The 26,830-nt window shown below is 49.9% G+C and overlaps 1 protein-coding gene across 2 annotated transcripts; it reads left to right on the top strand.

Annotated features, from left to right (window-relative positions):
- On the top strand, positions 1–26,526 carry plpp3 (phospholipid phosphatase 3). 2 transcript variants are annotated; one of them, XM_076153138.1, is made up of 7 exons: positions 1–679; positions 13,380–13,534; positions 16,317–16,409; positions 16,503–16,690; positions 16,785–16,842; positions 20,274–20,450; positions 24,466–26,526. In XM_076153138.1, exons 1-7 carry the CDS (start codon positions 541–543, stop codon positions 24,592–24,594), a joined length of 939 nt encoding a protein of 312 aa, XP_076009253.1. In that variant the 5' UTR covers positions 1–540; the 3' UTR covers positions 24,595–26,526. The 2 variants fall into 2 exon arrangements, with proteins under 2 accessions (XP_076009253.1, XP_076009252.1); XM_076153137.1 differs by lacking the exon at positions 13,380–13,534 and adding an exon at positions 13,909–14,066 and having other exon boundaries at positions 108–679.
- The last annotated feature ends 304 nt before the right edge of the window (positions 26,527–26,830 follow it).

Here is a 26,830-nt window from a genome sequence, read left to right on the forward strand (position 1 = left end):
CTGGGTGTCTGTGAAAGTTTTCCATGCGGGGATGGAGGCGATTACCCACCGCTCGCACAGGGAAGAGGGCTGAGCCTCCGAGCTGCTGCGAGGGGACGCGAAGAGAGCAAGAGGAGGAGGAGGAGGAGGAGGGAGGAGGAGGAGAAGAAGGATTGATAAAACAAGAGCGGCTGTCGATGGGCAGCCCAATTCTCACTCACTCCAAAGACTTTGAACCAAGACCGAGCAGGGGGAGCCGCGCTTTGCCTTCACTCCTGCGCACACTACTTTGACTTGTCCCGTCCGTGGCGTGGGGTCCTTTACAGCGTGTTACACTCAGCAGATCGCACTCGTGTATATATGTTTTATTTTCAGAAAGTGAAATACGAGACAACGAAGAGAAGCTGAAACATTACGCGACCTCCGTGTTGGGACTTTGGGAAGTTTCCTTTCCAATATCGATTTGCATGACACTTTCTCACAAGGACTGAGAGCTTTTTGAGTTTCTTCACCTTCTGCGCTGGTGTGGGATTGTGTGAACTGAAACGGGGGAGTTCTCAAATGCAAAAGTACATGTATGACAAAGCGATGGCCCAAGAGACAAGGAACGGAGGAACCTCGACGTTAAACAACAACAACGGTGTTGACAACAGCAAAAAGAAGCTTCTTATAGGGCTCGACATCTTCTGCCTTCTTCTTGGTAAGTTTATACATCAGTCTCTCTCTCTCTTTATTTACCTTTTTTACAGCAGCTGACAGTATTGATGGATTCTCACTTTATAATAATGAGACAATAAATGAGTTTTACACATCCCGCGCTTTCTAATGGTTGGTTATAAATGACTTATCGTTTTTTAGGTGTTGCCTGTTATCTGTAAACACAAGGCAGCATAATCTGCACCGTCCCCTTATCATCCAGAGCAACACAGCAACACATGCGCGCCACTAAACACTGACAGCGCGCAGTGTTCTACTATTGTCTATTTAATGTAACAAACCAAACTTAACTTACTCTGAAATCATTTAAATATAACCACACAATGACAACTCAGGTAAACTTTAGCTTTTAGTTTGACCTAAAAGTGTTATAAAGGGTTTTTAAACTCAAAACCAGATCAGCTTTGACAGTTTGTTTAGGGGTGTTAATGATTATTCTCAGATAAGACAGTAACAACAACAAAATTAGTGTTGTCATCACATAATGTCTTCATGATTTCAGCGTCCACAGAACATCACAGGCTCCATCAGTTGATCCTCCAGCCATCTCCCAGCATGCCCGGGGCATAAATGTTTTGAAGTGTTATAACCTGCCCTTTTTACTGCCCTTTAAATAGCCCTCACACCCCTCAGTGCCCCCCAACCCCTGAGGTGCCATTCCAGCTAGAGCCGCCTATATACAAAGAAGCAACACCACTAAAAAGCAAATCAAAAATCAAATTGAAGTATTGATCTTTCACCGATGTGACTGTCAGTTAAAGCAAAGGTCCAGGATCTTGTGTTTACTTCTCTGATTTGTGTGTGTGTGTGTAGGGGGGGCTTCATTGTGATGGACAGTTTGTGTGTTAGTGTAAGTTGTTATTCAGTTAGCGTCCCCATTGAGTTTGCAGTGTGTGTGTGTGTGTGTGTGAGTGTGTTCCTTTGAAAGCTGGTTTGTTTTTGGCTGTTGTCACTGTAGCCCGGTCCTTAGTTTGGAGCTCTGGCAGGCCCCCTTCTCTATTCTCTGTTTTCACCCCCTCTCTCTCTCTCCCTCTCTCGCTCTCTCTCTCTCCCCCTCAGAAAGGGATTATGGGAGTCATGCTTACCTTCTACACATTCTCTCCTAGAACCTTGCAAATCCCTGGCCAGCTGCCCCTGATCACTCCATTTCAAATCACTCTCTCCCCTTTTTTCTCCCTCTCTCTCTCTCCCTCCCTCTCTCTCCCTCTCTCTCTCTCCCTTCTCCCTCTGTCCAGGGGAATGCGTGGAATAATTGCTTAAGCATGTGTTGTGGCAGGGGAATGCCTCTCCAAACTAATAGAGAGAGAGAGATGTGGAAGTACGTAGGACCCGTGCCTGAGCGGGCATCGGGGCAGCAGGTGGGAGCCGCGGCACCAAACAGCTTTATGAAGCAACTGGAGCGTCGACAGTAGCAATGCATTGAGCCGTGGCGCCGCACAAAGAGCAGCGTTTTATTGGCCGTGCAGGATGTTACAAATGGTGCAGCTTAACGAAACATTTTCATAAGTGCAGTGTAGCAGAAGCAGATTTCCCCCGACAGTCACAGACAAAAGTTTTCCAGTGGGTTTATATTGGTTTGCTTATTAAGAACCTCAGACAGAGATACACTGTTTCATCTGCACTCGTATAAACCGAGACAAGCTTTGAGGCCATGTGGAGCGAATTTCCTGCGTAAACCAACTTCCCTCGCTGGTAAGGCTCGAGGCTCGGGGTCCCCTCTGCCATTTAAACACACACCCACACGTACACGCACACAGAGAGAGATTGCATACACACATAAACACACACAGAAAAAAGAGTGGGACATGGATGGTCACACAAATTCCCCTTTGTCATGCTAAACACTTCCCTGCCTTGTGATGATTGGTTGACCCACTTTAGTGGTTTTGGGGGGGGTGTGTGTGTCAGGGGGTGCAGAGAGAGAAAGGAGGGTTATCAGGGGGTCTTGAATGAGGAACAAGGAATGCGGGTGTGTGGAGGCCTCAGAAGAATGCGTGATCCTCAATGGGCTTTGTTCTGTTTGTGCATCAAAGAGAAGGAGGAGGAGACAGGAGAGGAGATAGTGTACACGCCATACCGCCACTTAATGCATAAATATCCCATTAGCCTTAATTAGTTCCTATCTGCCAGCTGGTGCCACAAAACACACACACACACACACACACGTGGTCTGTGAGTGACTGACACCTCTCTATAGGCCGTCAATTTTGCCCCACGCAGCCTCTGGCACTGCTAATGGCTCCCTTCACACAAAAGCCATCTGAGGCCATCTATAATCACACACAGACACACACTCCCCCCTCCCACACACACACACACACAAACAAGCAATATGTAGGCACACACTAACATACTGCATAATGTATGTATATCTATACTTCTGTTGTTTGTGGTAATCCAGCCTAATGATCCACTATCACACGGAAATCTGAATGGTAATGAGTGAAACACACACACACACACACACACACACACACACACACACACACTCCCCTAATGCTCCTTTGTTGAAACCAGAGTTGCAGTGTTATTTTGGCAGAGGAGCGCCAGCATCATCTGCTGATTTGTCTTTGGCTGGAGTTGGGGTGTTATTGAGCAACAGAGACGATTTAGCAATGTAACAAAGAACACACACACACACACACTAATACACACAAATACACAAAGGAATATCAATAATGGGTCCCATCTGCACATGTCGACCAGACATCCGCTACCATCCAGTATTGGTGTTTGTCGTGAAGAGAAACCCATGAGACCTTACAGGAAACCATAGATCTAAAAGTAGCCTCACCTAAACACTGATTATGTTTTACACAATGCAAAGGGAAATGATGGATTGTGTGTTTGCTTGTGTGTGTGTGTGTGTGTACATACGTTAAGTGCCTGGGGTTTGGCCTGAGCTTTAAGTGGCCTTTTAAACACGGATTGCCAACCTCCTCCTCTGACTCTCACTCCTGCTCTAAGCTCAACACGCTCTCTCCGGGGGTTGCCATAGCAATAAATTACTGTCCTCAAAGTTTACCAAACACAATTTCTACTTGAATAGTTCACATTTCTGGTCATCTGTTGAGCTCGGTGACAGCCAGGTGGGTTTGTTAGAGAGGAGTCAGTTTCCTTAGAGGGTCTGTAGCACTGAACGCTCCCTCCTCTACATTAGCTGCTCTAGTATTACAGCCGTCAGTCACACAGCCCCTCATTAGAGCCGGAGAGCTTTAACCCCTACCTCTCCAGGCCTCGGCCACTTCAATCCCGACCCGCTCCGCAAATATTTTCCAGAATTTCTCAAATTCTTCATCTGGCAGCGGCGCTCCGGTCAGTGCTGCTTGATGTGACATCTGGCTCAATTTCGCGAGTGAATGGGAGGGCACGCCGTTTGTGTGTGTGTGTGTGTATAGTGGAGCTCAGGAAAGGGTGGGAAACGGAAAGGTAGTGTCGGTCGGAGGTAGGTGTGGTCGTGAAATGAATCCTGTCCATTTTTTTTGTCTCGCAGCCCATTTCCATTCTACCCCTCCCTCCCTCCTCTCCCCTCTCTCCTCCCTCCTCCCTCCTAATGTTGAGTCTGACAGAAATAGCATGAATGAGCAGGTACATTTAAAAGAAGAAGAGCAGGGAAAATACAAGATACATGCGACAAGACAGAAATATTGCTTTTAAGTTAATATGTAGTACTTCTGACAGTTGTGGACATATTCTGTATGAGTTTGCCGACACAAATATAGTTCTTAATTTGCCATAATGTGAACCGTGTTAACAACAAATATGTAACGGCAGGAAAAGGTTGTGTTGTAATGCTTAAGAGCCCTCAGAGGTCCTGTGAGTATCTAATGAAGAAGTCTTTCACTGGGGTCCAGGCTCACTTTTCATGTTCTTTGTCTGCTCCTCTGCTTGACAAATAAGGTCAGAGGTCAGACAGAACATACAGACAGAAAATAGACTCATATAGGACAAGTGCCTGCAGGTCTCTGTATGACACACACACACACACGGCCATGGGGCCTAATGCAGAGATTCAATGGACACAGAAGAATCCTTAACCTCAGTGTCAGAACAATAACTGAGCCGAGCTGAGCTGAGCAGCTTACATGTGGTATTTATCATTTGATTACATTACTGCACTCTTTCTATCATTAGTGGCTTTAGCAGGCCCATAATTAGGTGTTATGTGTGTTTATGTTGTGGCTGGAGGACAAGGTGAGGCTGACGCTCTTTACCAAGACGAGAAGTGTCCTCAGGCAACTCAGTATGATGTCATCAGATAAAGATCAGTGCATGTACATGACAACATCTGTGGCCAGAAGGCTACTACATACTTTAAATGTTTAGTTTGTGAAAAGAAAGTGTGTGTGTGTGTGTCAGGATGGTGCTGTGGCTAAACTATTTCCAACCCCTGGTTGTGACATGCGGCTGGCTGGTTTCTTTGGCTGCTGGTGTTGGAGTTAAATGACAAACCTTTGGGATTTCTGTCTGAATGGGGCTGCGATTAGAGGTGTGTGTGTGTGTGGGTGTGTGTGAGCGCGTGCGTACGTCCCCAGGGGCTTTGTGAGAGACGTAGAGCGCCCAGAGCTGTCATTAGATGGACTCTATTGCCTGAGGGTGAAACCGTCTGCTTGTGTGTGTGTGTCTGTGGTGTGCTTATGCCCTGTGTGTGTGTGTGGTGGGGGGGCACAGTGTGTGTGAGGCATCTGTGGTTAGATTTGCATGTGTGTGTGTTTGTGTATGTGTCTCGTGTGGCTGCTGTGGGCGAGCAGGAGGCATCAGGTTGACTGATGATGACCGTCTCTTTACCCTGCTGCTCTAACCAGACGGGTCACTTCCTCTTAACTCTTCCCTCACTGCCTCTCACCTATTTAACAGCTGATAACACATTGAATAAAACGAAAAAAGAACAAAGGCTCAACATGGACAATGCGTAGCGGTAACTTTAAAGTTTTCACTTTCACAACAATAGTGCCGTTAAAGCGTGTGTGTGTGTCTGTCTCTCTCCAGCCTCTCATTTATGATTACACCCCTCTCAGGTAAACACCCTCAAACTGCTTATTTAGATAAATCAGGATTACTGGGCCCGGCGCTGCCATAAACCTTTGTTAGCAGTCGTCCCTGTGTGTATTTAAGCCTGTGTTTGAGTTTTCAGTGGGTGTTGTAAATGAACATTATACGGGATTGAGCATGTGGGCACTGAGATTCATAAACACCAGATCACACCGATATCAAATCAGACGTCTCTCCGGGATCATGTGACTTCACACATCACCCAGTCTGACTTGATGCAGATGTTGCAGTTGATCAGATTGTGTCTCGTCACAGCCGCGGGCCTCATGGCGTCTCGTCATCGCTCCGCACTGTCCCTTCCTTTCCTGGGCCTCCTCTCTGCTGTGACACAGGCCCCCTCTGTCTGTCTGTCTGTCACTTTCTCTTCCCCTCTCTCTGTATGTGTGTGTGTGTGTGTGTCCAGAGATGGCGGGTTAGGGGGGAGGTCAGGGAGATTTCACTGTTGGGAGGAACAATGCCCCTTTTGATGCATCTCAGCGCTCTTTGTTTCATTAACGAGGACCAACAGGCCTGTGGCAGACAGAAGGAGGGCGGAATGGAGCGAAGGGGAGGGAGGGAAAGAGTGAGAGATGAGAGAGTGGAGACCTCATCCTCATCGGGCACTGGAGGCCTGTTGATTATCTGTCAGTGCTTTATGGCCGTCGCTGCTGCTGCTGCTCGCCGTATTGTTAGTTGTATTGCTGACTGGATTGCAGGCTGTAGTGCTTATCAACTCAGCTGTGGCCTGGGCTGTGCGCTAATCAGCTCAGCATCTTTATTGGCAGAGACCTTATCTGTGCTGTAGCCAGTGAGGCCTATCCTGTTTGCATACAGAGAGCTGGCTGGGGCGAAGGGGCTCCCCTGCACTGCTGGAAAACACGCAGCGGGTTCACACCGCAGCTCCGCTTTAGCGCCTATTGTCTCCATCCGCACATAGAAACAGTAAACCCGTAAATACTCCACGGTGTGTGTGTGCAGGGCAGAGGAGGGGGAGTAAATGAAGAAGGGAGGAGGAATGTCGTGAAGAAGGTTATAGAGCGCATTATCTGCACGTCGGCGTCAGATTTCAAAGCCGGCGTAGCTCCTCTCTCCTCAGCCAGGCTTTGTCCCGGGGGGTAATAATGCCATTATGGTAACAACAGAGGAACGCCCAGCCGGCCAACCAACCAACCCAGCTACCAGGCCAAACAGCCTGATCTGGCCCCTGGGTGCTGCTCAAGTTTCCCTTCTTTGGAGCAGCTGTGCATTCATCCACCCCGAGTGACTGAGGGTGCAGCCGAGCGTTCAGAATGTCATGATGTCGCTACGTTCTCTCCCCTTCTCCTCTTATTTACATTGAGCAGATGTCTCATAACAAACATCAGCGCCGACATCTCTTCTTATTTGCCTATAAGCAAACGGCAGCGCTGGGCCAGCAGCTACAGTATGAGCGCTTCATTCGGAGGCTGTCCTCGCACGTGCCTGTTGGTAAGAGACCCCTGGAGTGCGTCCTGACTGATGCCCGTATGTAAAAAGCATTTATTCCTGTGAGTAAAATCCCTCTGAGTAAGCACATGCTTCTGCGCACGGCCCCCCGGTCACTGGAGCATTTACACAGAGGGGGATTCTCTCTGTACACACTCTGCTGACCTCAGCCGCTCTAGCCTCTGTGTATGTGTGTGTGTGTGTGTGTGTGGTTGTGTGTTTGATTATGTATTTGTGCGCTCCTGTACATGTGAGACACACCATCAGCAGCCTGTGCCACACAAAGAGCTGAACACATCTGTATCAGCGTGTGTGTGTGTGTGTGAATGTACTGCATGTTTCCCTCTAGCTGCTTGTAGATTATTATGCTTATTGCTCTTATAAGTAAAATTAAGTTTGTTGATTTGAATATCCGCAGCATTTTTACAGCTTTTTGTGGTTGACAACATTAAAAAATGATTGCAAAGTTGCGCTGCCAGCTGAACCACAGGAATGCAGGTTCATACCCACATTTCCATATGCAGGCAGGCAGGCAGGCAGGCACAGACACACACACACTGTTAGAGTGACATTGGCGCTCTGGTTTTCATCCTGCTGTATAATCCTGGTGCCATGTCACATGCCTCACCTTTGACCCTTGGCACTGTAGCTCCTCTCAGGCTCTGTACAGGACCACAGCTGACTCATGCACTCTCAGCTCAGAAGTCTCACAGGCCAAACATTCTCTGTGCACTGACTTCAGACACCTAGAGTTTAATATAACGGCGTGGGTATAAAGTTAAACACACGTTTGGACCTAATAAAAGCCTTTGCTGAGCCTAAATCTAAACTAATGCGAATCATTCATTTAAGTTTATTAACATTAACTTATTATGTTGTTGTGTTATATTATTAATTAAATGTTGTGTCGGCTTTTACGGCTCACTTTCTGGCAGAACAATCCCCATCAACAAGCAAACTTTGGCACCGAGCCACTCGTTCTCTCTGATCCCCATTCTTATCATATACTCGCAAACAACACACATGCACGTAGGAACACACACTCACTCACACATACAACGTAGGAACACACACTCACTCACACACACATACACAGGGCTTCAGCTAATCTCTCTCCCACACACACATCCTCTTGACGCTGCACAGACAAAAACATGCAATTGCGCTTAATATGTTCATATGACATAACCACACACACACACACACACACACACACACACACACACACACACACACACACACACACTCCTTTACAGCCATGTAGGCCACTTTGGAGGATCATTTTTTTGCAGTGTAGGTTACGTGACAAGGTGTGTGTGTGTGAGGATGTAGAGACTTGATATGATGAATGTATGTCAGGTCTTTGGCCTGGAGAGACTGGGATGGGCCAGAAATAGAAACGTCACACACACACAACTGATCCCTACACATGAGCTGGGTCATTCACACATGAACAGATCAGGTGGTGACACAGTTTGTTGTGGGAAACGTCTCCTCTTGTGAAGGTATTGTTACGAAAAGGCCTTAATGTGTGTATAAGTGTATGAAGTGCTTAAAGCTGACGGCTGTGCAAATACGCCCGGCTTTGCAAATATATAACACACACTTTGTTGTGCCGAGAGGGAGAGACACAAGGTTTGATTGTCTGGCAGGCCTCCGCCCTCGCTAACCTTTCCTCTCAATTCCTCTTCCCTCCGCCCGTCAGTCCGTCCCACTCTCTTTCTCACGCCGCGTTTGCGAGACGGGAGAAGGAAATCCTCCATTAGTGCGCGCCACAATACCTCTTCCTCTGGCCCCGCTCCGCCTCCCATTCACCTGTCACACACACACGCACGCGCACACACACACACACACACACACAAACACACACACACACACACACACACACACACACACACACACACACACACAAACACACACACTGCCGCCCTCTTTGCCTCCAAAAACCCCAACTCGCCCGCCATAATCACGGTATCGCTCTAATTCTGACCCCCTAAAGCCGTGAAAGCCCATTATAATGTCAATAGGGATGGGGGGGTGGGGGCTGTTAGAATAGAAGGGTGAGAGGGCAGCCGGGGAGAGGAAGAGGAAGAGGAAGAGGAGCCGGCCAGTGTGTTTGTTCTCGGTAAACACGCAGGTATTAGTCTAATGGGAAATTAGAGCCAAGTCAGGGGAATTAACCTTTGGGCGTCACAGAGCTTTAGGTGTCATAGGTGTCAGTTATTGTTTCCTATTCTGGTTCCAGTACATTCGCTCTTAGGATGAGACTGAATCAAAGCAGCTCACTGATCTGAACTCCTATGGGCTGAGGAAGCTGTGATCATTTGTCTGAATCAGATTTCAGTAAATCATTTTAAGCTGATAATAATCAGGCACTTATTTCTCTGGCGTCTGTGGAAACTTTGCGATCAGATGGAGTCCTGTTGTGAGTCCTGTTGTGGGTCCTGTTGTGAGTCTTGCTGTGAGAGCCTGAGCGCTTCTGATCTGACCTCTTACTCGCAACACCAAATTTAACCCCAAAGCCAATCAAACGGGCGCCAGTTTGCTAATCTCTCTCAGGCGAGCGCAGATATGCCCTCACACTCACTCACACACACACACACACACACACACACACACACACACACACACACACACACCGTCAAGCTTCACGTATGAACTTACTCATTTGTAGAGCAACGCGCAAAATATGTACACACTTCTATTATAAACACACACATGAACAAGCAGATGCAATTTCAAGCAGGCAGTGGAGCTTGAAGACTTCTGATAAGGTCCCGTTGTGACCCCCACACATAAACACTGATGCAACCCAGCCATAGAAATACCTCTCCCCCTCTCTCTCTCTCTCTCTCTCTCTCCCCCTCTCTCTCTCTCTCCTTAATGGCCAGTTGTGGTTCTCCTCATTCACTGAAGGAGAGAAATGCGCGACAGCATCTGATAAGGCAAATAGAAGTGTTCCCTTAAGCTGAACACGCCAAGCCACCCACTAAGTGTTTTTCCTCCCCACACTGCAGCGTTTAGCTTCCATGCCTCCTGTCCTTGTTCTTAGACTGCAGTTATTATTAGACGAGACGAAATTAGGTTTTTTTGTCTAGCTTTAGGTATGAAAAGGGAAATAAAGCGGTCAGGGAAATAGCTGCATAAATTAGAAGTTGTAATTGGGGGATCGGCTGGGCGATGATGAGATGATCCTCCATCATCTCCTGACTGAACCCCTTAAATAGTTGTTTTTTAATTCACTGACGTAGCCCCGCCCACCTCTTTCTTCCTCTCCCTATTTTGTTTTTTATCTCTCCCTCATCTGACACTCCCCCCTCTCTCTCTCTCTCTTGTCCCTCTCCCGGGGGTCAGCGGGCCCCGTGAAGGTCACTCCGTCTTTATCCCGTCGGCGTAAAAAAAAGAGGTCATATTTCTTCCCGCCGCTGGGATGAGGCGCAGATGGGCCGTGTGGTCAATCAGGGGCCGGGAGTGTGTGTTCCTCGCTGCGTCTGGTATGAGGAGAATGCCCACATGCCAGGCTGTTTGCATGCAGATGGCATGGGGGGGCGAGCCTGGCATCTCAAGGGTGGGCAGCAGTGAAAGGAGAGGCAGCGTGTGGACAGAGGGGCCTTCATGGAGTCTCAATAGAAAGTGTTAAGGTGCCCAGTCGCAGGTCCTCAATTTCCCTTTTTTCAGTCGCTCGGCCGGTCAGCGTCTGAGTTTCCCATGGTGCTTTGAGACGAGTTTAGCCTTTAATCACTAGTTAGCATGCGTGAATGTGTGTGTGCGTGAGTGTGCGTTTCCCATGTCTGTTAAGCCCGTGACCTCCTTTCACTTCTGCTCATTAGCATGTGAATCCCCTCCTTCCACAAGTGGGCCCGAATGAAGTGAAGGAGAAAGAGGAGAAAATGGAAAAAGAAAGTAGAGACATGGCGTGAGGGAATGCATGATCTGATTCCTGATTCAGCGTCGGCGTGTTTACCCTACACACAGTTTGGGCATTAACCCGAAACACGCAGCCACACCAGAACACGCTCTGCTCGAGTCGTGCCGCCTCCTCCGCCTCTGTGCGTGAAGCCAAAGCTTTGCCCCGTAATTCTATGTGAACAGGCTCACCCAGAGCCAGTCCTGCCCCTGTGTGTGTGTGTGTGTGTGTGTGTACAGTGCGGGCTCCCCAGACAGGCCGGCCCAGCCCTGCGTGGGCCCACCAGCAGGCCTGTCGTGCCCTGGCGCTGCACCCTGTTTGTGCAGGTGTCTGCCTCAGTGACCGGCACATCTGCTGCCCTCTGACGCTCACTGGCCAAAGACATCATGGCTGCACTTATTCGCTTGTTAAAATTGTGATTCTGCTGCAATTAAGCTATAAATACATTAACCAATACAGCTCCAGACATTTTCCTTGAATAATATGAAATTGGTCGGTGATCTTTGGCTCGTAATTTCCCAGCTGGCCTGCTCCTCCTCCTAAAGCCCATTAAGCAAGGAGTCATGCATATTCATGGGGTCCCTACCTAGCAGAACCCAAAGAACCCAGAGTCCAGAGCCCTGCAGAGGTATGCTGCACCCTAATGAGCGCCCTCACATATACACACACACACACACATACAAGCCACATATTTGCCTTAATTGCAGCTGAGGCAGAAAGTATAGCAAACGTAACTAGCGAGGGAAGAGGGAAGAGAGGTCGGTGACCTTCGTTGGGAATGTGAAAACAATAGGGAAATGCTCAACTTGATGGCGTTTGGAGCGACTTCAAAACTCTCCTTTATGGGGGTGAAAGCTCTGGTTTAGGGAGGCTGGAAGGACATAATGGAGAAATAAAAGCTCCTAATTGAACCACATTAGCGTGGATATGGACAGAATGTCTGGCCATTGATCTGGCAGATACCTGAGACAGCAATTTATTCTCTCAAGCGGGAGCAGATGTTCAGGATTGGACATTAAATCTGAGAGTGTGTGTGTGTGTGTCTCACAAGTATGCATATGTAAGCATGTTTTGAGGTTTTGAAGAACATACAAGTTCATGTGAGCGTGCAGGAGTGAAGCTGCAGTAACACAATCTCTGCTTCCCGACGCCGCTGCTGAGATGACTGCAGAGGCTCTCGGCCACATTAGGAACATTCATCACCAGATCTTTGACTTGAACCCAAATGTCAGAATTCCCAGTGATGTGAGCCGACCGCAGCGACCGCCATGTGGGAATACTTTCTGCTCGGTGCGACGCAAATGTGTGTTTTGGTGTGTCGGCGTGTGTGTGGGTCTTTGGGACGCCTCCGTGTCTTGGGCTCCCCTCTATTTACTGCAGTTGACGTACGTGCACACACGCACGCACGCACACACACGCACTACAAACATGCGAAAAATGTTCCACAGATTTGGGTGGCCGCTGAAATCTCAGCTTTTGTTTTTCTTGGTATTCACACATTTTACGGCGCTGTGAGGAAGCCTGCCAAGGTCCAAATCCCGGGTTTGTCTGCCTTTTATTGTATTCCTCCGTTTTGTCAGATATGTATTTATTTTCCCTGCAGCAGAATAGTTACCGTCTGTGTGTGAGTGCGAACAATCAAACGCACCACTGCTTCTTACGGCTGCTGTTAGCTTGTTCGCTCTTCCAGTCATCCATGATCCTCCAGATCCTTTCGCAAGAAATGCTTTCCCTCAAATTAGAAAATGTCCACACCACAGTCTTTCCCCTGCAATCTGTAACACTCACACACACACACACACACACACACACACACACACACCTCTCATGTTGTATTGACACAGTCCCCATGGCGACGTGCTGTGTTTCCTTTGTCTCCAGTAATGGCCGTTTAGGTTTAGCCCCTGAATGTCAGTGTGTGTTTGCTCTTTCTGGAGGGGGGGTGTGTGTGTGTGTGGGGGGGGGGTCTCCTGATTCTACCGGATCAACCTGAGTTGTCAATAGGCCTGTGTCACGCTGTCAACAGGAGCAGCAGGAGAGGGCTCGGCTGAGCAAACAGCCTGTGTAACGTTAGCATTTAGCATTAAGCCACACACACTCTCACACACACCTGCAACTGTTTGTTTGTCTGTTAATGTGTTTCACTTTGGTTTGTCTTCCTGCAGCTCCTCAGGTAAGTGTGTGAGTCCTAAAGTTGATATTTGTGCGAATCATTGCGATGTGTTATCAGTGTGTGTGCGTGTGGGTTGACACATCCATCCGTCCGTCCGTGTGTGTGTAGCGATGCTGCCCAGCCTGGTGCTGCACCGGAGCTCTGTGCGTCCGTACCAGAGGGGCTTCTACTGCAGCGACTCCAGCCTCATCTACCCGTACAAGAGCAGCACCGTGCCCTCCTCGGTGCTCACCTCTGTCGGGCTGACACTGCCAGTGGTGTCCGTAAGTCCCGCCCCCCCCCCCCCGACGCCTGCAAAGAGGAAGAGCACTTGGCCGTGTAGGGAGAGGGCGAGGAGGGGTCGTGATGGTGGCTGCAAAGGAGTGACGTCACTAACAACAAAGTTATCTCAGCGTTTTGCTTCTGGTTTTGGAAACTTGTCACTCTTTTGCTTGAAGTCGACCATACATGGCAACCTCCAGCCCGTATCCCATCAGCCCCTGGTGCCAGTGTGCTCCTCGCCTGTTTATGTCTCTGTCACTGACGGGTGCTTTCTCTCTCTCTCTCTCTCTCTCTCTCTCTCTCTCTCTGTCTCTCTCTCTCTCTCTCTCTCTCTCTCTCTCTCTCTCTCCTCTCCCCCTCTCTGTGTCTCTTGTAGCTAGCCTGCCTTTCCTGATCATAGAGACTAGCATCATATTGCCGTACCAGCGCGGGTTTTACTGTTCGGACGAGTCCATCCGCTACCCCTATAAAAATGGAGACACCATAAGCGATGCCGTGCTTTGTGCTGCTGGCATTCTTATTGCCATCCTCTCTGTAAGTCCACACATGTCTCACCTGCAGGCCTGCACTCACTCTGCTGCTCTTTAACCTCCTGCCTCACTAACACAACCCCCCTCACAGCTTGTTGACGCACACACACGCACACACACATGCACACACGCACAATTGTTACACATTACATTTAGGTGATTGTTTTTATCTTGAATGCTATAAATGTGCTTTATATGTCCGTCCCCTTGCATTGATCTCACTGTAGCCCTCTGTCATGCTGTGTGTGTGTTATGGCCCTTTACACTGCTATGCGTGTGTAGTAAGTGTGTAGTCGTCAGAGGCCCAACATGTGGCACTGGAGAGTCCGTGCTTGTATGTGTATGTATGTTGACGCATGCATGCCAAACACCAAAGATCTTACGAGCCCCCTCAACCCCCCCCCGCCCCTGGTTCACCCATGACCCTCCCCCCTCCCCCCGTGCCTTCCACATTGCTTTGGTTGAATGTGTCCGTGCTCTCTCCCATGCCCGCAGTGCCTCGCCGCTTGCCCCGGGGGCATCTCACAATTTAGCGAGAGCGTGAAAACGTCATTCTAATGCCCCGACTCCTACTCCTCCTACCTCCGTGCTCCGGAAAGGGAACAAGCTCTAATCTAGTGCCAGCAGAGTGGAGGGGAGGGGAGGGGGGGCATGGGGGGGTCAGAGTGGGTGGAAACTAATGATTCAGTTTGTGCCGGTGGGATATGGATGTATGAGTTAGTGCCACGTCAGCGGCTTAGATGATCTTTACAGCCCCCAGCTCTATGTGGCACAGTCCCCGTATAACTTCCCAGACTGTCTGCCCGCTATTGACGCGACAGACACACACACATACACACACGCTGTACCAGCTCAGATCTGATGCTTATTGGAACCAGGAGGCTTGTATGTGCGTGTTAAGTACGCTGTCTCGCATGCTCACGTGTGGGCAAAGCTGCCATGTCTCACACAGCTGTGTTCCATTAGCGGCGTCTCCTGCCATGCCGACACCATTCTTCACACATACAGTACGTGCACGGGCGCAGACACACACACACGCGCGCGTCCATCCACCATGTAGACTAGTAGCGCATTCCAGTCGGGCCTCTTGTTTATCGCTCCACGTCTGAAGGGCCACGTCTGCGTTCTGACGAAGCGAGGGAGGAAAGAGACAGAGATGGAGATAGAGAGGGAGAAAGGTGAACATATATACACGCTGGCAGCTGAATGTAATCATCAGTCACTCGCTTCTACTCGCAAAGGGAGCTGCTCATTCTATCCATCAGCGCCTGTCTGCTGCGAGAGAAACACAGACAGGAGAACAAACCGAGATAGACAGATAGAGAGACAGGAAGAGAGAGAGAGAGAGAGAGAGAGAGAGAGAGAGAGACGAGCGGCAGGATAAACTTGAAAGACTTGAGTGTGTAGGCCGTAGACGTCTGCTTATACACGTCCAGGCCTTTTAGCGGCGCTCACATCCGCGGCGTCCCGAGCCTCTGCCGGCTGGGAGATGGGCAGATAGATATTTTCCCGCGAGAGGAGAGTGAGAAGGTAAACTGAAGAGTGAAGCCTTGTGTGGAGAGAGGAAGGAAAGGGGAGATGCGGTGGGCGATGGCGAGCCGTCGGCCCGTCACTCAGATGCCCCCAGGTGGTGAGGAATGATTGACATCTCGGCTTGAGCCCCCTCAAGGGTAGAAAGAGGGGGAGGGGTTTCCATGGGGCCCAAATACTTAAAACCACCTGGAAATACCAGAGGAGCCGACGTTCACCCACTTGACCCTCAAAGCTGCGCTGCCCCTTTATAAATCCTCCATATATTAGAGTTTAGGCCGCACATAATTGAGACTCTGAGCCGGACCGCGTTGTGTCTCCGTCTTGTTTCATCTGTCCATCGTCTCTGCCGTCTCATCACGCAGCGTCTGGCACATTAAAGGCTCAGTCCGGCCGTCCAGCAGAGCTCCACCGCTCCTCTTCAACATCAACAACAGCATTTTCCAATAATCCTCATCACATCCACACTGCCCGAGGGAAAGGCAGGCCGTGCTCATTGTGTCTGTCCATTGTCTGCTCGCTCAATAAATCTGTCTCTCCTGTCTCGTGTCTGTCCTCTCCCCTCCCCCATCCTCTGTCCTCCATCTGTGACCTTCAGCGCTGCATGACGCAACATCCATCACCGTGTGCCGCATGTTCTGCATCCAAATGGCTTCAATCATATCATGAACATTTCTCACCCATCGTCTCTTTGTCTCACACACAAGTTGTCCCCTCCCTTCAGATTGTGATCGGAGAATGCTACAGGATTCACCAGCTGCACGAGGGAACCAAGTCCTTCGTGGGGAATCCGTACGTCTCCGCCCTCTACAAGCAGGTCAGCTCCTCGCAATGGCTTCACACCTTTCTGCTTCTCATATCAAATCCATTCTCGCAGCTAAATCAGCGTTACGTTTGATGCGTCCTGCAGGTGGGCGTGTTCATCTTCGGCTGCGCGGTCAGCCAGTCGTTCACGGACATCGCCAAGGTGTCCGTGGGCCGTATGAGACCCCACTTCCTGGACGTGTGTAACCCAGACTTCTCCACCATCAACTGCTCCCTGGGTTACATCACTTCATACACCTGCAACGGCCCTGAGAGCAAAGTACAGGAGGCCAGGTGAGACGCAAACACAACACGACAACACACACACCAAAGCACTCATCTGTCTGGGAATTCCGCAATTGACTGAGAATGATGCCACTCTCCACAGGAAATCCTTCTTCTCAGGACACGCCTCTTTCTCCATGTACACCATGCTGTATCTGGCAGTAAGTACCCTCTCTTCATGCATGCACACTTACCACAGAAACAATGGCTCTCAGATGACAGGGTGAGTCATGAGGTCGGCTCCTTATTTAGAGATTCATCGCCTGAAGAAAAAGGGAAACATTGTTCCTTTCCTCCTCCTCCTCCTTTCCCAGCTCCTCTTTCATTTTCTGAGAATTCCTGTTCTCCGTTTGCTCCTGGGAGAGACGGACGGATGCGCTCCACCTGTTCTCTCCAGAAGCAGCTGTCTCTCCTCTGCCACTCCCCTCCGTCTCTCCCTCTCTCGCCGCCACCTGTTGTGGGTTACTTCCTGGAGCGTTGCGCCCTAGAGGCCCTCCATCCAACACTTTAATTACACACGCCGACAATTGCCAGTTCGCTCCCATGAGCTCCTCCCTCTCTTCCTCTGTTTACACACCTCAACTTTCCAAACCACCTCTTCTGCTAATGGCGTCATCCCGGGAAGGGGATTTCTCTCCGTGTCTGAGTGCTGACGAAGGTTATGTTACGACGGGAAAAGGCGTTAATCCCTGGATCGCCGAACTGAGCTTGGAATACAATTTGGTCCTGCTTCTCACGCTCAGCAGAGAGAGTTGAGGTTAGGGACCGAGCGGAGCGCTGTAGTCCGGAGCTGTGGGTATTCCCCGGCCTCTCCCTGACCCCTCAGTTGAACTCTGGTCAAAAGGAAAGCGAACAAGAGTCTGAGAGGGAGCGGAGATGTGACCACAGAGTGACACACTGCTCTCAGCGACCAAAGTTCCAGCTGTGGCGAGCGGAGGAGCTCAGCCAGAGAAAGGCTAGAGGAGGAGAGAGTGAGCGAGTGGAGGAATAGCTCAGTTTTGATGTTTTGGAACATGAGCCCGGCGTAGGGCAGGAACGCCGGCCAGGACGGAGTGGAAAAAGGGAATCTGTGGCATCGTTGTGTTTTCCCAAGTCGAAAACCACCGATTTCACGTCGCGCTTACACACTCGTAAACCCTCCCCTGTCTGTGCACGCGTTCCTGGGCGATGGCGTGTCGTCCTCTTCGCCAAAGTCTGATGCTGTATTTAAAGATCTGAGGACAGAGGACAGAGTTTGACCCTGCATGCTCCTTTACTTGTTTGCTCAGAAGGGCGAAAGTGTCATTTCCACACTGTGGCTGTCACCTTGCTACCCGCTCCCCCTCCTTCACACACACCCACACACCCCACTCATCTGCTAATTGCCACTCTGTGATTATGCAGAAGTTCATTTCCTGTCAGACTCGTGTGTGTGTGTGTGTGATGTGGTTGAGGCTTTGTTTCACCACTGTTTCAGCTTGGTGTGATTGACTATAAAGCCTCCGTGTTCATGTTTTCCCACTCAGACTCGGGTATCTGGTGTTTTGTCTGACGTGCAATCAGACCCCAATGTTTGGTAGCAACTGAGTCAGATTGCTGCGGGTTCGTTCCTCTCTGGTGCCCGTTGACGCTCAGACGGATTCGCTGCTGGTAAAAGCGAGACCAACATGTGTGCTTTAGACGCATTCGCCCTCAACCACAACGTTTGTCTGACGAGATGGTGTGAAACGGCTGAGTGGGCGGGGGGGGGGGGGTCTGAGGGGGAGGGGGGTCTGGCACGTTACACTCATTCCCCTCGTAATGCTTCTCCCTCACTTTGTTGTGTGTTCCTCATGTAACACTCTCAGAGTCGGAGCAAAGATCTCAGCAGATTGAGATGAATTCCAGCAGAAACCACCAGACTGTGTGTCGCTCGTCTCTCTCTCTCTCTCTCTCTGCCATGAGAATCAGCTGGGACTGCTTCTGTTGTTACCTTTAGTGTTGTTTTCCTCAGACCAGACTTTTGTTCTGATTTGTTTTGAAGGAAGCAGAGCAGGATCTCTGGGCAGGGGGTCAAGGGTCAGAGAGAGCGTGAGTCATGGTGACTCTGTGGTTCGATCGGCCTGATAGGGTGAGAGCTGTGACCAAGGCCCTCCTGCTCGCTTATCACGAGTGTGTGTGTGTGTGTGTGTGTGTGCACTTCTGCTGAATCAGGCGTCTGGAGGGTTTATTTGGGTTTAGGCTCAGCCCCGGGGTCAGATAGAGTCTCTGTGATTGGCGGGTCACTGTAACTCTGCTTTGGCTAACTTCTAGTGTCTGGGCTTTTCTCCTCCAGCTAAAGCTCTGTGAAGATGGAGAGCTTCAGGATGTCGTCTGAAGGGCACTTAGACGCGGCTTTCATGGTTGCAGGATATCAGATAAAAGTACTTTTATCAGTAGTCGTCGCGCGATACCTGAGAACCGCCGTGGAGGAAGCCTGAAGTCTAAACATCCCTGCCAGGGAGGAGCGAACAAGACTGGAAGGGATGGGAGGGATCCCTTCCTCCGCTTCCATAAGGAGGAGAACAATGATGGTGCGGCGAAGAGGAAGTGTGAGGGCGCTCCAAGTCTGCACCTACGGGGGCTGGCAGTGGCTGGTGGGAGGGGGGAGGGGGGCCGCGGCTGTCTGTAGATATTGTTAGCCGGGCTGATTATAAGACGAGAGGCGAGGAGGTTTGGGGAGACCTTGGCTGAGGCCGGCCCTCCCTGTTCCCTCTGTCTCTGGGTGTGAGAGACAGGAAGTGAAGGCTCGGACGTGACGCAGCAACACAGGATGTCTTAACGGGAACCTGGTCTGACCTCACCGCTGTGCCACTCGCCTGGAGTGTGTGTGTGCCACAGGGGGGCAGATGCTGTGTGTGTTTGCTCTAGATGCGAGCGAGTGAAGGCGGCCTTGGTCTGAGTCTTTCCTGCTCATTCTACGTGACCTAGATTTTAGTTTGGGTCTGCGTGCACAGCAGGGGGCCCACATCCTGCTCGTCTCCTGTTCACTCTGATAGAGGCGAGAGAGTTCGTCACATCAAAGTGTTGGAGCTCACATGGCAGGCTGTGTTATAATGTGTGTGTGTGTGTGTGTGTGTGTGTGTATTCCAGTGGTTCTGTGTGGCGGTGCTGTTTTTACAGCTGGGATATCGAACCACTAGAATAAGTCGTGTCCGGGCCTCAGGCATGTGGAGTGTGTGTGTTGTGGAGAGAGTGTGTGTTTCTCTACGGGTCTGGCCAGCCTTGCCCTCTTTGATTCAACCTGGACCTTTCCGACAGTAATAACACACACTCACACACACTGCAGGTGCAGGGTTGAAAAGGCAGCGAAGCGAACATGAAGCTCACACACTCACATGGAGCTCCCACACTCACACACTCACAGTGAGAGCAGTGGAGTCCTGATGGCAGCAGAGTGCAGAGACTCCATCAGCACTCTGACCTGCTTTGACTTCATCAGGGCTCCAGAAATCTGACATGTTGGAAAAATGTGTCTTTTTCAGTTTGGCACAATGGAACAATGGAACTAAGACTGTAGAATGAAATGTTATTGAATTTCATTAATCCATTTGCTCTCTCTCTCTCTCCCCCCATCTCTCTCTCTCTCCTCCAGTTCTACCTGCAGTCCAGGTTCTCGTGGCGCGGCGCTCGCCTCCTCCGCCCGCTGCTCCAGTTCACTCTGCTGATGATGGCGTTCTACACCGGCCTGTCGCGCGTCTCCGACCACAAGCACCACCCCACTGATGTCCTGGCCGGCTTTGTTCAGGGAGCCCTGGTGGCCTACTGCATAGTGAGTGCACACACGGACCAACACGTGTGGCCTGGTAGCTCAACCGTAGATCCCTGGCGGTCACATTGAACAATTTGAAATAGCTTTGGATCGATGCACTGGCCGGCGTACAGACGGACCTTTTTCCACTCTGACTCCTTCTTGCTTTTCATGAAAAAGAGAAATGGAGCAGGCAGCGACGTGAAGAGAATCTGATTCCCTATAATGAGTAACACATTGTGTGTGTGTGTGTGTGTGTGTGTGTGTGGATCCATGCTCCATAACCTCCTTCGCTTCTTTTGTGACATATCGCCGCAGCGGTTGCCAGATGATTTTCGTAAACCGTAATCATCACACGGAGCGAGACGGTGCCAAGGAAAATTGAGTCGCGGGTAGAGAGGAAAATAGAGAGCGTAGAAAAGAAAGAAAGAGAGAGAGAGGGGGGGGGGGGGGGGACGGGGGGGAGAGAGAGAGAGTGAGAGAGGATTAGCCTTTGAAAAAGGAATGAGGCCGTTAATTATTTTGGGTTTTTTATTTGGCGGCTCTGGTTCTATCAGCACAGCAGGCTCCAGCTAAACTCTGCTGCCTCTGGGGAAAGTTTTGGAAGGCACACACACACACGCACACACGCACACACGCACTCAAAAGCAGCGTATACCTTATTACATGTTCCAGATCATGGATCCGGATTCATAAAATTCAGCGAGACCTAAGCAGTGGCGCCGAGGCAGAGCTTGGCACAGCTAACACACACACACACACACAGACACACACACACACACACACACACGCGCACACACGTACACACACACACACAGCAGCAGGATCATTGAATGCCAGGATTATTAAGGGGGGATCCAAAGTGAACTTCCATGATTAAGCATCGTCTCAGAACAACACGGGCTGTAATGCTCTGGCAGGACGGGAGCTCCTGCAGCTGGGCGTCGCTCCTGGACGACATCGCCACTGACAAGGGAAACCAGAATGTTTTCAGAAATGTGCCTGGCTTCACGAGCTCGACCTCCGAGCAGGGCAGATCTGGCAGAGGGAGGGGAGCGAGGGAGCGGTGGAGGGTGGGAGGTGACAGGAGAGAGGAGCCTTGTCTGCGTCTTGGCTCGGGGAGGAGCGCCGCTTTAATCCAAGTCAGCTATTCCACAACCTTCCCGCAAAGCAGAGACAGCTCAGGAACCAACACACACACTGGTCACATTCACACGCACGCGCACACACACACACCAACCCCTGCTGATCAAGGCTGTGAGGTTAGTTTTACAATCCCTGACGCCCCTTCTGATTTCCCCGGCCTTAGTAGAAACACACATCTGCGAGCACTTTAGCTTGGCTGTTACTGCGGCTCAATGAGCAGCGTTGCAGAATGGACTTGACAGGGGATGAGTGGAGGCAAGACAGGGAGGGAGCACTTATTAAGCTCGGCCTGCTCAAAGCTCCAGCCAGGAGAAAGCATTAGTTTAAAGTGTGAAGATGCTTAGATCTCCTGTAACAGGCGTCCTCCCTTTTAAATCCTGCTTCAGGTTCAAGATTTAGGTCTAAAAGCGTCAGATGGCAGCTTCTCTCTTGTACAGAGCTCTAAAAAGTCTTACATTGTTCCTTTCAGTGTGCTGTCACTGCCTGTTTATGGCCTTGATTTGTCTTTCACGGTCACGGAGAGCATATTCAGAACAGAAACTCTCTTGGCGACGGTTCTGTCTCTTCTCTGAGGATTTGTGTCTTCTTGTTCTCTGGCACGTGCGGCCTGAAACCTGCAGGTCATCTACAGACGTTATGTTGTTGGAGATCTGCCCGACTCTCTTACAACCTGTTTAACAAAGCAGCTTAAGGACGAAAGGACATGTCAGGGCGATTTACGACGTTTGTTTGGCCTCGTTGATGCGTTGCGAAGCCTGGTGGGAAGTTTCTGCTCATCCTTTAACCGTCAAACACACATTATTAGTAGGACTGGAGCGGTAAATGAACAATGCAAAGGTTGAGTCACGTTCTAAGCACTATACCATGTCTGCCCGGCCCATTCAGCAGAGACACACGGAGCGATTCAGCGTCGAGTCCGTCCTACCTGCCGCTTCCTATCAGACACAGTGACCCACTTTCCCAACATCTTTGCCACAATCAAGGTCAGAAAGGGCCCGAATTCGACAGGAAGCAGCTGTCGGGGAGAAAGCTTAGGGGACGAGGCGTGTTTGTTTTTGGAGTGTGGAGGCACGGAGGGAGGAGGGGACATGACATGACCGCCTCTGCCTCACACACTCACACACTCTCAAACTCACAGGGACGTGCCGAGCATCGGAGGAGCGACCCGAGTGTCTCGGTTGCTGAGCCAGAGTCTGGGTGGCCAGTGAACTTGTCTTGAAGCAGGAAGTGGCCTTTTATCACCCGGCAGACACGACTTCATGTCTAAATCAGGATCCTTGCGAACAATGGCACTTCTTCGTTATACTGTCTGAGAAAAGGAAGTGTAAATGCATTCAGCCTCGGCAGCAGCAGAGTAGACCAGATTAGGCGCGAATGTATTAACCTTCGCAGAGGGGGAGGGGGAGGGGGGCTATAATGAGTGATGTCGTGGTTTTCAGACGTTCACGGTTCCTGCAGTCACTTCCTGTGTGACTCAGCAGCTTTATGTGACATTTTAATAGCGGTTAAGGACCCACAAATGCTCACACGCGCGCTGTTTACATGCTTTCCGCCTCTTTTTCCCCCTCCAGTGCAAAACAGTAAAGGAGCGCGCACACACACGCACACACACACATACACACTCCCCCTTCTCCCTCCCGCCACTGCTGAGTCTGCATTGCTCAACACAATAGGCCTGGAGATTCTGTGTGTGTGTGTGTGTGTGTGTGTGTGTGTGTGTATGAGGAACAGGAAGTGGCAGGGCTGTGATAAGTATTTGACCGTGGCAGTTTTAGGGGTGATAGGTTGAAGGTTGGCGATGAGGCAACAAGGCCCCACATGGGAAACCAGCGAGGAATGCGTCCCGTGACAACATTTATGATTCACAGTCACATTAAAGGAACACACACACACACACACACACACACACACACACACACACACACACACACACACATTGTCACATACACACAAACGGCGAAGACAATGAGCCTTTTAAGACCCTGAAAGCAGCTGCGTGGTCTTAATGGAGGATATCTGATCTGATCTGTGTGTGATGTCACCAGTCAAAGGTCACATGTAAAGGTCAGCAAATGTCGCCCTGCAGTAAAGAGACAATCGCCTGTGTTGAGTCCGCGTCTCAACAGTAGGAGGAGAGGAGAGGAGAGTGTGTGTTATTTAGTGTAAACAGATACTATGTGTGTGTGTATTCCCAGTGAAGTTCCCCTGTGGGCTCCAGCCTGACGTTCCCACTCTTTTCCCTCCGTTGAGAATGATGGGTGCAGTTTTCCCAGTGGAGCTGGCCGGCACACAGTGAGCTTCACACGGGGCAGCTCCTTCCTTCCCTCCCTCCTCGTCTCCCTGGCACAAGACCTTTGCTCGCCCCCAAACTGGCAGCGAGGAAGGAAAAGCTGCCATGCCTGCCAATTATGTGTGTGCGTGTGAGTGTGTGTGTGTGTCCATCCGCAGTTGAGGCCGTAGCTCCATGACCCAAGAGCCCTGTGAGTGGAAACAGTCATATACCCGTACAGTGGACAGTCATTTCCATAATAGCACTTCCTGTCCACCCCTGCCTGGTTTCCTGTTTGATGTATGATGTCATCGACGCCTCAGGAAGAGAACGCGTTGATGCTTTTTCATTTTTTCTTTCTTGCTTCGCTCGCCACCCCCGCTCGCTAAACGTGATTGGCATTTTAAGAGTGAGCCGTACTAAGATCACTTCCTGTAGTCGGCTGAGTCAGCGATGAGAGTTTAGGATATGGTGACACGTGTCAGAGGGAGTTCACTGGGTGGCTTGACATTTTCATACATCATAATTCACTTTCTCACCCTAGAACGAGCTCACGACAGGAAACGCCATCTTCCCCTTCCGTTTCCTCACCCTGCTCTCCCTCCTCTGTGTCTCCCTCAGGTGTACTACGTGTCGGACCTGTTCAAGCCGAGGGTGAAGCCCGCCACGCCTCCGCCCTCCCCCATCAAGAAGGAGCTGCTGCCTTCCTCCGACATCATCGACAGGAACAACCACCACAACATGGTGTGAGCGAGGCCACGCCTCCCCGCTGTGACCGAGGAGCCAACGGCAGCGCTGCTCGCCTCCCATCGGACAGTAGAATGTAGCGACGAGAGACTGTGGCTGCTTCTCAAATGGCATCCTCGTCCTTTTTTTTAAACGCAGCGCCCCAAACGCCGACGTGCTTCTCGGACAAGGGTGTCAGCTTTGAGATTTGCACAGAGTCCACTCTCACTATCCAGACTTATTATTTACTCTTATGATAACTACTAATCAACATTTTGAGCCCATGGTTTTGAGCACAAACTGAGATTTGGAAGCGATAAACCATTAAACGAATCGAGTCAGACAGATGTAGAATGAGCGAGCAGAGGGCGCCGAGGCGTGACCGCGCCGGAAGAAAAAACGCTCGCGAAGAGAAAGTAAATGAAGAAAGAGCGACGGCAAGACACAAAAAAAGACAAAACCCCTGCGTAGGGAGAGAGGGAGACGCTTCCTCTCTGAACTCTCTGTGGCCTTGGATCGCTGTAGGACAACAACTTCCTTAGCTATGGAAGGATATTACTGCATTAAATAGCAGCATAGATATATAAACAGTATAGAAAAATATAACTTATAGCACTGTTTTTAACTTCATTGTCCATTGTCACCACTCGCTGCCTGAAGGGCCAAACTGAGACGAGAGCTTGATGACGCTGATGATCTTCTTCATCCCACAGAAGCTGATCACAGGTTTAGATGACAAATGACCCCTGCACCTAAAGGTCACCGTACGCGCGTGCGAGTATCCCAGAGCTCCATCGCCGCGTCGGCACATCAAGCCTCTCACAGTGGGCCGTCAGCGCAGCCTAAACCCGGGATGTTGCATTTCTTTAGGGTTAGATTTAGCAAAGGGGGGATATTAGTATTTTCTGTGGAAGGAAGGAGGGGCCTGCACAAAGGGGCGTGGCTGTGCCATGCCGCTTCCCGCCGGGGCCGTCTGATTGGATTCCTGAATGGGAAGAGAGCGCGGTGGGCAGAGTGAAGGCGTGTGTGGTCTGTCGCCGGGAAAAGAGGGTGTTGATGTTGATTGACAGCTAAGCTGGCACATTATTATGGGATGGTTTGGGGCTCCTTCCGCTGGCAGGCAGGGGCTCCAAACTCATCCAGTCACTCATTGGCAATGGATGTTTGTCTTTCGGTGTGTGTGTGTGTTTGTGTGTATTTGCTTGTGTGTCCCATGCTGTCCCGTGCTTGTGTGGGTACGCTTGTGCTTGTACATCTACATTTTGTGTGATGCCTGTGTGTGAATGTGTGTGTACATACGTATGAGCGCTGCGCCCTGTGAAAAATAACCCCCTGGCGATATATGTGTGTGTGTGTGTGTCGACTGAAACCCTCTCATACACACATGCATGTTGTCAGCTGTGCCAAGTGTGTGTGTGGGCGTGTGTCTGTGTGTGTGTGTGTGTGTGTGCCACTGAGGCCAGGTGAACGTTATAAAAACTGTGGATCTAAAATGTTTCTTCTCTGACGAGACGCATCTTTAACATTGTGTGTTTGTAGCCTGTGGTGTGTGTGATCACTAACACGTGTACAGTCCCACATACAGCACAACCTTTGATTTACAGACGACTCAGATCCTCCAACAACTCCGCCATGTTGCACATCTTCCTCCTCGTATAGTCCGTCCTACCATCTCACAAAGCCGTTTCACTCTTTTTTTATAAATATATAAATAATGTATAGATCACTAAACTTAACTCTGTAAGATACTGTTTCTTAACATGTTTAGTTATATCCACTATGATTACAGACCTGTGTTCTTTACAAAATGCTGCTTAAAAAGCATCAATTTGACAGATTTTTGTACTTAGACAACTAAAATATTGTAGATTGTGATAGTTAAGTTTGTAATATGCATTCAGAAATACACCCCACAAATGTATTAAATTGTATTAAAATTCAATATTAGTATTTTTGTATTGTCTTGTTTTTTTGTACAAAAGAAATAGTAGTAATGCTGTTTTTCTGCTAAATGTACTTAGCTCTAATACATGTGCTTTTAAATAAAAGCTCACATGAAAACATTCAACTCCTTTTGACTTTTGTGCCGACTATAAAAGCTTTACACAGTAATGACATAACTGAAAACACGGCTAATAAATAAAGAAGCAGCAAGAGAAATATTAAACACAGCAAGTGAAGTTTGGGCTCTTGTGAATTGACTTCAGTCTTTCTTGTTTCCTGTTGTTCACGAGACCACATGAAGCAGCCAGCGGGGTGG

This window comes from Genypterus blacodes, unplaced genomic scaffold, assembly GCF_046128005.1.
Source record: "Genypterus blacodes isolate CSIRO-AG114 ecotype Tasmania unplaced genomic scaffold, CSIRO-AGI_Gbla_v1 ptg000058l_1, whole genome shotgun sequence".
NCBI classification, from domain to species: domain Eukaryota; kingdom Metazoa; phylum Chordata; class Actinopteri; order Ophidiiformes; family Ophidiidae; genus Genypterus; species Genypterus blacodes.